This window comes from Oncorhynchus gorbuscha, unplaced genomic scaffold (assembly GCF_021184085.1).
Source record: "Oncorhynchus gorbuscha isolate QuinsamMale2020 ecotype Even-year unplaced genomic scaffold, OgorEven_v1.0 Un_scaffold_6546, whole genome shotgun sequence".
Lineage (NCBI taxonomy): Eukaryota > Metazoa > Chordata > Actinopteri > Salmoniformes > Salmonidae > Oncorhynchus > Oncorhynchus gorbuscha.
Genome location: NW_025750118.1, coordinates 5,125 through 18,113, shown reverse-complemented (window position 1 = coordinate 18,113; position 12,989 = coordinate 5,125). Strand labels below are relative to the sequence as shown.

The window sequence follows — 12,989 nt, the reverse complement described above, 5'->3', positions numbered from 1 at the left end:
AAAGTATTTGTTGTTGTAAACAACACAGTTAAACCATCTACTGGTAAGACGTTTACACTAGATCCACGAAACCGATTTATCAACCTAACGTACTTATTTACTCAATGAATGACTGACGTCTACATGCAATAAGTAATTTCATTTATTCATTGTATTTTCTATCCAGGCAGCACCTGAACATTGGATGTAAGTCTTTTGTTACCCAACCGTTCAGATGGAAACGAGTCCAGCGTTTTTCACGACCGTCATCTGTAAGGTTGGGTTGTAGTATTTTCCCATTTCCAGTAAGTCCTCCTCCCTGTCACATCCCTGTTTCAGGAGCACTTCATAGAGGTGATTCAGAACCAGGAGTTTCTCCTGCTTCCTACTGCTGAGATCGTCAAACTCTTGGCTAGTGACGACATAAACGTACCAGATGAGGAGACCATCTTCCAGGCTCTGATGACGTGGGTGCGGTTCGACGTGGAGCATCGCCAGCAGGACCTTGGGGTTCTCCTGGCCTACATCCGCCTGCCTCTTCTACCTCCACAGGTGGGCAGTCAGTAGGTTATCAATGATTTCATCACTAATGGTACCCTCGTCTACCTCCACACGTGGGCAGTCAGTAGGTTATCAATGACTTCATCACTAATGGTACCCTCGTCTACCTCCACACGTGGGCAGTCAGTAGGTTATCAATGACTTCATCACTAATGGTACCCTCGTCTACCTCCACACCCACGTGGGCAGTCAGTACGTTATCAATGACTTCATCACTAATGGTACCTCGTCTACCTCCACACGTGGGCAGTCAGTAGGTTATCAATGACTTCATCACTAATGGTACCCTCGTCTACCTCCACAGGTGGGCAGTCAGTAGGTTATCAATGACTTCATCACTAATGGTACCCTCGTCTACCTCCACACGTGGGCAGTCAGTAGGTTATCAATGACTTCATCACTAATGGTACCTCGTCTGCCTCCACACGTGGGCAGTCAGTAGGTTATCAATGACTTCATCACTAATGGTACCTCGTCTACCTCCACACGTGGGCAGTCAGTGCGTTATCAATGACTTCATCACTAATGGTACCTCGTCTACCTCCACACGTGGGCAGTCAGTAGGTTATCAATGACTTCATCACTAATGGTACCCTCGTCTACCTCCACACGTGGGCAGTCAGTAGGTTATCAATGACTTCATCACTAATGGTACCTCGTCTACCTCCACACGTGGGCAGTCAGTAGGTTATCAATGACTTCATCACTAATGGTACCCTCGTCTACCTCCACACGTGGGCAGTCAGTAGGTTATCAATGACTTCATCACTAATGGTACCCTCGTCTACCTCCACACGTGGGCAGTCAGTAGGTTATCAATGACTTCATCACTAATGGTACCCTCGTCTACCTCCACACTTGGGCAGTCAGTAGGTTATCAATGACTTCATCACTAATGGTACCCTCGTCTACCTCCACACGTGGGCAGTCAGTACGTTATCAATGACTTCATCACTAATGGTACCCTCGTCTACCTCCACACGTGGGCAGTCAGTAGGTTATCAATGACTTCATCACTAATGGTACCCTCGTCTACCTCCACACGTGGGCAGTCAGTACATTATCAATGACTTCATCACTAATGGTACCCTCGTCTACCTCCACACGTGGGCAGTCAGTACGTTATCAATGATTTCATCACTAATGGTACCCTCGTCTACCTCCACACGTGGGCAGTCAGTAGGTTATCAATGACTTCATCACTAATGGTACCCTCGTCTACCTCCACACGTGGGCAGTCAGTAGGTTATCAATGACTTCATCACTAATGGTACCCTCGTCTACCTCCACACGTGGGCAGTCAGTACATTATCAATGACTTCATCACTAATGGTACCCTCGTCTACCTCCACACGTGGGCAGTCAGTAGGTTATCAATGACTTCATCACTAATGGTACCCTCGTCTACCTCCACACGTGGGCAGTCAGTAGGTTATCAATGACTTCATCACTAATGGTACCCTCGTCTACCTCCACACGTGGGCAGTCAGTAGGTTATCAATGACTTCATCACTAATGGTACCCTCGTCTACCTCCACACGTGGGCAGTCAGTACGTTATCAATGACTTCATCACTAATGGTACCCTCGTCTACCTCCACACGTGGGCAGTCAGTAGGTTATCAATGACTTCATCACTAATGGTACCCTCGTCTACCTCCACACGTGGGCAGTCAGTAGGTTATCAATGACTTCATCACTAATGGTACCCTCGTCTACCTCCACACGTGGGCAGTCAGTAGGTTATCAATGACTTCATCAAAACTAGACTGGAAAAGATGGTGGACTGAACAGCAGTGTAGCTCACCTTAAGGTAAAAACATAATATTCAATATCGGTTAGACTAAATGTTAGCACTTCACAATCTTGTGGGTAATAAAGTTCAATCTGGATAACAACACAAAACAAATCGTAAGGCCAGATAAATATATCGATACATATTATGAAAACAACCAACACCCAAAGGTGACAGAGAGTAAGAGAGGGAACCTATTTCAAAACGAAAACGTGACTCTTCTACAGACACAGACGATTGAATCTTTTCACCACCGGGAATGGTAAAGGTCGAAACCGATCTGTTAAAATCAATAAATGACAAACTGGGTATACTTGAACTAGTCAGTAAGGATATAAAAGAGTTGAAGGCCTCGAGATGAGTGACGAAAAACCTGCGACATTGGAGAAAAACACAAGCAAGCTAAAAGGGACACTCAAAAAGATTGAAACCAAAGTTAATAAACTTAAAAAGGAGAACATCGTTCTGAGAGAAGCCTTACTTGACATACAGACTAGATCCATGAGAGAGAATCTGCTACTTACAGGTATCCAAGAGAAAGAAGGAGAAGCTCCTGAATCTGTAGGTAGAGAGTTTCTCCTTACAGCGCTTCAGATCCCATGCGAAGCTATCGACAAAATCCAACTGGAAGGGGTACACCGTTTCAGATAGAGATAGACAAAATCCAACTGGAAGGGGTACACCGTTTCAGATAGAGATATCGACAAAATCCAACTGGAAGGGGTACACCGTTTCAGATAGAGATATCGACAAAATCCAACTGGAAGGGGTACACCGTTTCAGATAGAGATAGACAAAATCCAACTCGAAGGGGTACACCGTTTCAGATAGAGAGGGCAGAGGTATGAACGCCCAATCGTTACAAAATGTGCTTTATTTAAAAATAAAATAATGGTTAAAAGCCTGGGTAAAAGACTTGAATGATCAGTTCCCGAAGGAAATTACAGAACAGCCTAAAGTTCTATATTCAAGGAAAATAGATTGAAAGGGGAAAGAGTAGCTCTAGTAGTCAATAAACTGTATATTGATAACCAATTGTTCAGAGACACAAAGATCTACTCCATGTCTATTCTAAAAATTACAAAGTTCTCATAAAGGCAAAAAACGAAACACACAATACTAGCCATGGTATGAATTGTAATAATACCAAAAAATATAGAGCTTTTCTATCTATCTTGAAATATAACTGATTGGAACACAGAAGCACTAATTAAACATGGAGATGAAAACACAGCTGTCAGAGGGCGCAGTATGTGAGTATGTGTGGATGTATTGAGGTGGGTATGTGTGGATGTATTGAGGTGGGTATGTGTGGATGTATTGAGGTGGGTATGTGTGGATGTATTGAGGTGGGTATGTGTGGATGTATTGAGGTGGGTATGTGTGGATATATTGAGGTGAGTATGTGTGGATATCGTGAGGTGGGTATGTGTGGATGTATTGAGGTGGGTATGTGTGGATGTATTGAGGTGGGTATGTGTGGATGTATTGAGGTGGGTATGTGTGGATGTATTGAGGTGGGTATGTGTGGATATATTGAGGTGAGTATGTGTGGATATCGTGAGGTGGGTATGTGTGGATGTATTGAGGTGGGTATGTGTGGATGTATTGAGGTGGGTATGTGGATGTATTGAGGTGGGTATGTGTGGATGTATTGAGGTGGGTATGTGTGGATGTATTGAGGTGGGTATGTGTGGATGTATTGAGGTGGGTATGTGTGGATATATTGAGGTGAGTATGTGTGGATATCGTGAGGTGGGTATGTGTGGATGTATTGAGGTGGGTATGTGTGGATGTATTGAGGTGGGTATGTGTGGATGTATTGAGGTGGGTATGTGTGGATGTATTGAGGTGGGTATGTGTGGATATATTGAGGTGAGTATGTGTGGATATCGTGAGGTGGGTATGTGTGGATGTATTGAGGTGGGTATGTGTGGATGTATTGAGGTGGGTATGTGTGGATGTATTGAGGTGGGTATGTGTGGATGTATTGAGGTGGGTATGTGTGGATGTATTGAGGTGGGTATGTGTGGATATCGTGTGGTGGGTATGTGTGGATGTATTGAGGTGGGTATGTGTGGATGTATTGAGGTGGGTATGTGTGGATGTATTGAGGTGGGTATGTGTGGATGTATTGAGGTGGGTATGTGTGGATATATTGAGGTGGGTATGTGTGGATGTATTGAGGTGGGTATGTGTGGATGTATTGAGGTGGGTATGTGTGGATATATTGAGGTGAGTATGTGTGGATATCGTGAGGTGGGTATGTGTGGATGTATTGAGGTGGGTATGTGTGGATGTATTGAGGTGGGTATGTGTGGATGTATTGAGGTGGGTATGTGTGGATGTATTGAGGTGGGTATGTGTGGATGTATTGAGGTGGGTATGTGTGGATGTATTGAGGTGGGTATGTGTGGATGTATTGAGGTGGGTATGTGTGGATATATTGAGGTGAGTATGTGTGGATATCGTGAGGTGGGTATGTGTGGATGTATTGAGGTGGGTATGTGTGGATGTATTGAGGTGGGTATGTGTGGATGTATTGAGGTGGGTATGTGTGGATGTATTGAGGTGGGTATGTGTGGATGTATTGAGGTGGGTATGTGTGGATATCGTGTGGTGGGTATGTGTGGATGTATTGAGGTGGGTATGTGTGGATGTATTGAGGTGGGTATGTGTGGATGTATTGAGGTGGGTATGTGTGGATGTATTGAGGTGGGTATGTGTGGATGTATTGAGGTGGGTATGTGTGGATATCGTGTGGTGGGTATGTGTGGATATATTGAGGTGGGTATGTGTGGATGTATTGAGGTGGGTATGTGTGGATGTATTGAGGTGGGTATGTGTGGATGTATTGAGGTGGGTATGTGTGGATGTATTGAGGTGGGTATGTGTGGATGTATTGAGGTGGGTATGTGTGGATGTATTGAGGTGGGTATGTGTGGATGTATTGAGGTGGGTATGTGTGGATGTATTGAGGTGGATGGTGTGTGTTTTATGGTGTTTGGGAAAAGTGTGGCGTTAAGTGAGTGAGAAAGGACACGGATATATATCCCAGATCCAATGTATGTCTGTGAGCAGGGGTTGTGAAAGAGCTTTCAATGTTGTGCAGATATATTTTATAATGAATTATACATCTTTTTTAAATGTATTTATTTATTGTCCTATCATGGTGGAACTGCATTTTAAAATAAATTATAAATCTAATTTATATAATGTCCTATCGTGGGGAACTCAATTTAAAAAATAAATTATACTTCTAATGTATTTATTCATGGTCCTATCTTGATGGAACGGTCCACTACCTAAACCCGAGACACCTACCTGAACAACCCAGATACTAAGGAGAAGTCCTTATCTGTTTTATGGGCCTGCTGTAAGCTGCCTGTATGCAGACAAAATGTGGTCAGAGACCTTCTAGAGCAGCACCGCCCCCTCACGATTCTGAGCCTGCCTGGCAGAGTTGCTCCTGCAGAGCCAGAGCCCCCTGATGGGAGAGCATAATAGCATAACCACCGGTGTGGTGCACCCACCCAGGAAGTGGCAGTGCTGGCAAAACTAGCTGCAGTAACCCATGTGAAGGGGGGGGGTCACACTCAGACATTCAGAGAGGGGGCATATTATTGTGGCCCTGGCACACAAAATCAGAAGGTCTGACTGCACGAAGATGCCAGGGAATATGGTGACTACGGGGGGACCATGTGTGGGTGTTTCAGGGGAAGGGGGTGTTTATCTGTCCTCCATCACCAAGGATGTAACTATGGTTAATCAAATCTCCCCATTTCTGCCTTTTTTTTTGCTCAGTCTTACAGGCCGTCTAATACAGCTGCAACTGTACACGCGTTTGTAAATCAAGACCTTTCTTGAGTTGGGCTCTGAGATGGTGCAACTGTTGAGAATCTGAGTCTACAGTTGTTGTGGGGGAAAGAGGTTGTTGTGTGTGTGTGTGTGTGTGTGTGTGTGTGTGTGTGTGTGTGTGTGTGTGTGTGTGTGTGTGTGTGTGTGTGTGTGTGTGTGTGTGTGTGTGTGTGTGTGTCCCACAACTGTTGCGAGAGAGTAAAAGATGTTAGGGAAAACATAGTATGAATCACAATAATTGTTTGCAAAAACAGTAATAATTGCTTGCCATAATGTAATTCTGGTAATGTTGAGACCGGTAGGAGGTAAAAATCCTTTACATAAGATGCCTATATTACTACAAATATTAATAGCTATATTATGGAAATGAAGATAAATAGGATTTTTTTTTATATACACACTACTGTTTAAAAGTTTGGGGCCACTTAGAAATGGTTGAATGTTGTTACTGCTTCCTGGTTGAATGTTGTTACTGCTTCCTGGTTGAATGTTGTTACTGCTTCCTGGTTGAATGTTGTTACTGCTTCCTGGTTAAATGTTGTTACTGCTTCCTGGTTGAATGTTGTTACTGCTTCCTGGTTAAATGTTGTTACTGCTTCCTGGTTAAATGTTGTTACTGCTTCCTGGTTGAATGTTGTTACTGCTTCCTGGTTAAATGTTGTTAATGCTTCCTCGTTAAATGTTGTTACTGCTTCCTGGTTGAATGTTGTTACTGCTTCCTGGTTGAATGTTGTTACTGCTTCCTGGTTAAATGTTGTTACTGCTTCCTGGTTGAATTTTGTTACTGCTTCCTGGTTGAATGTTGTTACTGCTTCCTGTTTGAATGTTGTTACTGCTTCCTGGTTGAATGTTGTTACTGCTTCCTGGTTGAATGTTGTTACTGCTTCCTGGTTGAATGTTGTTACTGCTTCCTGGTTGAATGTTGTTACTGCTTCCTGGTTAAATGTTGTTACTGCTTCCTGGTTGAATGTTGTTACTGCTTCCTGGTTGAATGTTGTTACTGCTTCCTGGTTAAATGTTGTTACTGCTTCCTGGTTGAATGTTGTTACTGCTTCCTGGTTGAATGTTGTTACTGCTTCCTGGTTGAATGTTGTTACTGCTTCCTGGTTAAATGTTGTTACTGCTTCCTGGTTGAATGTTGTTACTGCTTCCTGGTTAAATGTTGTTACTGCTTCCTGGTTGAATGTTGTTACTGCTTCCTGGTTGAATGTTGTTACTGCTTCCTGGTTGAATGTTGTTAATGCTTTCTGGTTGAATGTTGTTACTGCTTCCTGGTTGAATGTTGTTAATGCTTTCTGGTTGAATGTTGTTACTGCTTCCTGTTCAAAAGACATGCATTTAGCTTATACAATGTAATAATTAACAAAAATATATATATTTTGTCTTGTTGTGTTGTTTCCTGCGTGTTTTTATGCTGCACTCACCATTGTCCTTTGGGGAATAATAAAGATTTACTGAACTGAACTCCCCTTTAATTCCAGCTCCTAGCTGACCTGGAGAACAACACCATGTTCTCAGATGACCTGGAATGCCAGAAGCTTCTAATGGAAGCCATGAAGTACCATCTGCTGCCAGAGCGTCGCCTCATGTTCCAGAGCCCCAGGACCAAACCCAGGAAGTCCACCGTAGGAGTACTCTACGCTGTGGGAGGCATGGACGCTACCAAGGGTTAGACCTACCCTGCATTCCCTACTCCCTAATGTATATAGTGCACTAGGCCCATAGGGCTCCGGTCAAAAGAAGTGCCCTATATAGGGGTTTGCGTCCCAAATGGTACCCTACTCCCTAGAGAGTGCACTACTTTTGACTAAAGCCCGATGTAGTGAATAGGGTGCCATTTCAGGTGCATCGGTAGTCTTGTTGCAGTTTGCCCCAGAGTGTGACATAAAGCTCAGTACATCCATTATGTCTATTGAACCCTAATGGCTTGCTACTATTAATAAAAGCCCACAGGTTTTGATCAATGAGCCCCATTACCAAGATGGCCGCCCGCTAACGTGTGACGCCACCGTCGATCTCGCCCTTTTTATTGTTGCAGACTTCAGGTCTATTTGGCTACTAATGTAAATGCAGCTCAATCCACACGACGGAGGTTAACCCTGTCATTCCACGGACTAAAACTATCCATTTATCTGATACTAAAATGGATATTAGTTTAGATATGCATTCAATAGAACATGTTACAAAGTGTGTTTGAGAAACACAATATATTAAATCGTAGGTGTTTAATCAAACACCATGATAGATATGGAGGGTAATAGGAATCAGAACAGAATATAATTCAATGCTAAACCTCTTTAAACCTGCTTACCCTGAACAATGAATCAAATGGCCACCCAGACTATTTACATTGACCCCCCCCCCTTTGTTTTACACTGCTGCTACTACAGTATCTATCAAATCAAATCAAATCAAATGTATTTGTCACATACACATGGTTAGCAGATGTTAATGCGAGTGTAGCGAAATGCTTGTGCTTCTAGTTCCGACAATGCAGTAATAACCAACAAGTAATCTAACTAACAATTCCAAAACTACTACCTTATACACACAAGTGTAAGGGGATAAAGAATATGTACATAAAGATATATGAATGAGTGGTGGTACAGAGCGGCATAGGCAAGATACAGTAGATGGTATCGAGTACAGTATATACATATTTTACATTTACATTTAAGTCATTTAGCAGACGCTCTTATCCAGAGCGACTTACAAATTGGTGCATTCACCTTATGACATCCAGTGGAACAGTCACTTTACAATAGTGCATCTAAATCTTAAAGGGGGGTGAGAGGGAATACTTATCCTATCCTAGGTATTCCTTAAAGAGGTGGGGTTTCAGGTGTCTCCGGAAGGTGGTGATTGACTCCGCTGTCCTGGCGTCGTGAGGGAGTTTGTTCCACCATTGGGGGGCCAGAGCAGCGAACAGTTTTGACTGGGCTGAGCGGGAGCTGTACTTCCTCAGTGGTAGGGAGGCGAGCAGGCCAGAGGTGGATGAACGCAGTGCCCTTGTTTGGGTGTAGGGCCTGATCAGAGCCTGGAGGTACTGAGGTGCCGTTCCCCTCACAGCTCCGTAGGCAAGCACCATGGTCTTGTAGCGGATGCGAGCTTCAACTGGAAGCCAGTGGAGAGAACGGAGGAGCGGGGTGACGTGAGAGAACTTGGGAAGGTTGAACACCAGACGGGCTGCGGCGTTCTGGATGAGTTGAAGGGTTTAATGGCACAGGCAGGGAGCCCAGCCAACAGCGAGTTGCAGTAATCCAGACGGGAGATGACAAGTGCCTGGATTAGGACCTGCGCCGCTTCCTGTGTGAGGCAGGGTCGTACTCTGCGGATGTTGTAGAGATATATGAGATGAGTATGTAAACAAAGTGGCATAGTTAAAGTGGCTAGTGATACATGTATTACATAAGGATGCAGTAGATGATATAGAGTACAGTATATATGTATGCATATGAGATGAATAATGTAGGGTATGTAAACATTATATTAGGTTGCATCGTTTAAAGTGGCTAGTGATATATTTTACATCATTTCCCATCAATTCCCATTATTAAAGTGGCTGGAGTTGAGTCAGTGTGTTGGCGTCCCAAATCTATTATCTATTCATAGTCACTTTACCCCTACCTACATGCACAAATGACCTCAACTAACCTGCACCCCCTGCACATTGACTTGATACCAGTACCCCCTGTATATAAAATCCTTAATGTTATTTTATTGAGTTACTTCTTATTACGTTTTTTACTTTAGTTTATTTAGTAAATATTTTATTAACTCTATTTCTTGAACTGCGTTGTTGGTTTAGGACTTGTAAGTAAGCATTTCACGGCAAAGTCTACACCTGTTGTATTTGGCAAATGTGACAAATATACTTTTTTTTGGGGGTTCACCTGAAGTCGTCCGCATCGTCCTTGTCTGTTCCTATAGGATCTATAGATCGCCTTGTGTGTTCCTATAGGATCTATAGATCTCCTTGTGTGTTCCTATAGGACCTATAGATCTCCTTCTGTGTTCCTATAGGATCTATAGATCTCCTTGTGTGTTCCGATAGGATCTATAGATCTCCTTGTGTGTTCCGATAGGATCTATAGATATCCTTGTGTGTTCCTATAGGATCTATAGATCTCCTTGTATGTTCCTATAGGATCTATAGATCTCCTTGTGTGTTCCGATAGGATCTATAGATCTCCTTGTGTGTTCCTATAGGATCTATAGATCTCCTTCTGTGTTCCTATAGGATCTACGACCATAGAGAAGTATGACCTGCGGACCAACACGTGGATCCAGGTGGGGGTGATGAACGGCCGGAGGCTGCAGTTCGGGGTGGCAGTGATCGACGACAAGCTGTACGTGGTGGGGGGCCGAGACGGGCTGAAGACTTCCAACATGGTGGAGTGTTACAACCCTTTCAACAATGTCTGGTCCACCATGCCTCCTATGTCTACACACAGACACGGACTCGGTGGGTTTACTGCTAAAAAAACAATTACAATTCATACCTATTCTATTGTAGCACAAACTCAGTGGGATTACAATTCATACCTATACTATTGTAGCACAAGCTGTTCCTATGTAAAACCTTGGCAGGCTACCGTATGCCTGCTCTGATTGTCTCTTTTCCCTGGCCGTTTCTCATACGTTTCACATCAGAGGAATGGTTCGATTCACAGTTGAAATAGATCTATGGGTGTGAACTGAATGCAATGTAGTCAAGTATTCATCTCACTTGTCTGTAGTTGGCTTTTCTGAGATATGGTTGAACACGTTTGCCCCAGAGATTACAGTGAATAGTATTACCTTAGTCTCCTTTGATCGAGGGGCTGTAGCGGATAGCTCTCATACTTTGCTTGTGGTGAGCACGGTTTAACTGGGAAGATGTGAGGAGCTACATCGCCTCCCTGCTAAGGTCTACGTCCTGTTGTGTGCATTCAGAAAACAAGGAACTACTTATTCATATTTCAAATCAACAGTAACAGTTTTTTGTTGTTTTTTAAATGGCTATTTCAGTTCAACTGTTATTCATACGGAATGTAGAATGTTTACAGGTGAAGTTCCCTTTAGAGTAATGTTGAACTCTAACGTAGTATTAGAAAGATGGCAGGGTGGCCTAGTGGTTAGAGTGTAGAGGTGGCAGGGTAGCCTAGTGGTTAGAGTGTAGAGGTGACAGGGTAGCCTAGTGGTTAGAGTGTAGAGATGGCAGGGTAGCCTAGTGGTTAGAGTGTAGAGGTGGCAGGGTGGCCTAGTGGTTAGAGTGTAGAGGTGGCAGGGTAGACTAGTGGTTAGAGTGTAGAGGTGGCAGGGTAGCCTAGTGGTTAGAGTTTAGAGGTGGCAGGGTAGCCTAGTGGTTAGAGTGTAGAGGTGGCAGGGTAGCCTAGTGGTTAGAGTGTAGAGGTGGCAGGGTGGCCTAGTGGTTAGAGTGTAGAGGTGGCAGGGTGGCCTAGTGGTTAGAGTGTAGAGGTGGCAGGGTGGCCTAGTGGTTAGAGTGTAGAGGTGGCAGGGTAGCCTAGTGGTTAGAGTGTAGAGGTGGCAGGGTAGACTAGTGGTTAGAGTGTAGAGGTGGCAGGGTAGACTAGTGGTTAGAGTGTAGAGGTGGCAGGGTAGCCTAGTGGTTAGAGTGTAGAGGTGGCAGGGTAGCCTAGTGGTTAGAGTGTAGAGGTGGCAGGGTAGACTAGTGGTTAGAGTGTAGAGGTGGCAGGGTAGACTAGTGGTTAGAGTGTAGAGGTGGCAGGGTAGCCTAGTGGTTAGAGTGTAGAGGTGGCAGGGTAGCCTAGTGGTTAGAGTGTAGAGGTGGCAGGGTAGACTAGTGGTTAGAGTGTAGAGGTGGCAGGGTAGCCTAGTGGTTAGAGTGTAGAGGTGGCAGGGTAGCCTAGTGGTTAGAGTGTAGAGGTGGCAGGGTAGCCTAGTGGTTAGAGTGTAGAGGTGGCAGGGTAGCCTAGTGGTTAGAGTGTAGAGGTGGCAGGGTGGCCTAGTGGTTAGAGTGTAGAGGTGGCAGGGTGGCCTAGTGGTTAGAGTGTAGAGGTGGCAGGGTGGCCTAGTGGTTAGAGTGTAGAGGTGGCAGGGTAGCCTAGTGGTTAGAGTGTAGAGGTGGCAGGGTAGACTAGTGGTTAGAGTGTAGAGGTGGCAGGGTAGACTAGTGGTTAGAGTGTAGAGGTGGCAGGGTAGCCTAGTGGTTAGAGTGTAGAGGTGGCAGGGTAGCCTAGTGGTTAGAGTGTAGAGGTGGCAGGGTAGACTAGTGGTTAGAGTGTAGAGGTGGCAGGGTAGACTAGTGGTTAGAGTGTAGAGGTGGCAGGGTAGCCTAGTGGTTAGAGTGTAGAGGTGGCAGGGTAGCCTAGTGGTTAGAGTGTAGAGGTGGCAGGGTAGACTAGTGGTTAGAGTGTAGAGGTGGCAGGGTAGCCTAGTGGTTAGAGTGTAGAGATGGCAGGGTAGCCTAGTGGTTAGAGTGTAGAGGTGGCAGGGTAGCCTAGTGGTTAGAGTGTAGAGGTGGCAGGGTAGCCTAGTGGTTAGAGTGTAGAGGTGGCAGGGTAGACTAGTGGTTAGAGTGTAGAGGTGGCAGGGTAGACTAGTGGTTAGAGTGTAGAGGTGGCAGGGTAGACTAGTGGTTAGAGTGTAGAGGTGGCAGGGTGGCCTAGTGGTTAGAGTGTAGAGGTGGCAGGGTAGCCTAGTGGTTAGAGTGTAGAGGTGGCAGGGTAGCCTAGTTGTTAGAGTGTAGAGGTGGCAGGGTAGCCTAGTGGTTAGAGTGTAGAGGTGGCAGGGTAGCCTAGTGGTTAGAGTGTAGAGTCGGCAGGGTAGCCTAG

The 12,989-nt window shown here is 44.8% G+C and overlaps 1 protein-coding gene across 1 annotated transcript; it reads left to right on the top strand.

The window, feature by feature from the left end:
• Nucleotides 1–318: 318 nt before the first annotated feature.
• LOC124029485 (kelch-like protein 4) lies at nucleotides 319–10,657 on the top strand (the record flags this gene model as incomplete). The annotated part of the gene is made up of 3 exons (XM_046341179.1): nucleotides 319–531; nucleotides 7,674–7,860; nucleotides 10,433–10,657. Coding segments are annotated over 3 exons (625 nt in total), but the record flags the coding sequence as incomplete, so codon positions are not given.
• Between the last annotated feature and the right edge of the window lie 2,332 nt (nucleotides 10,658–12,989).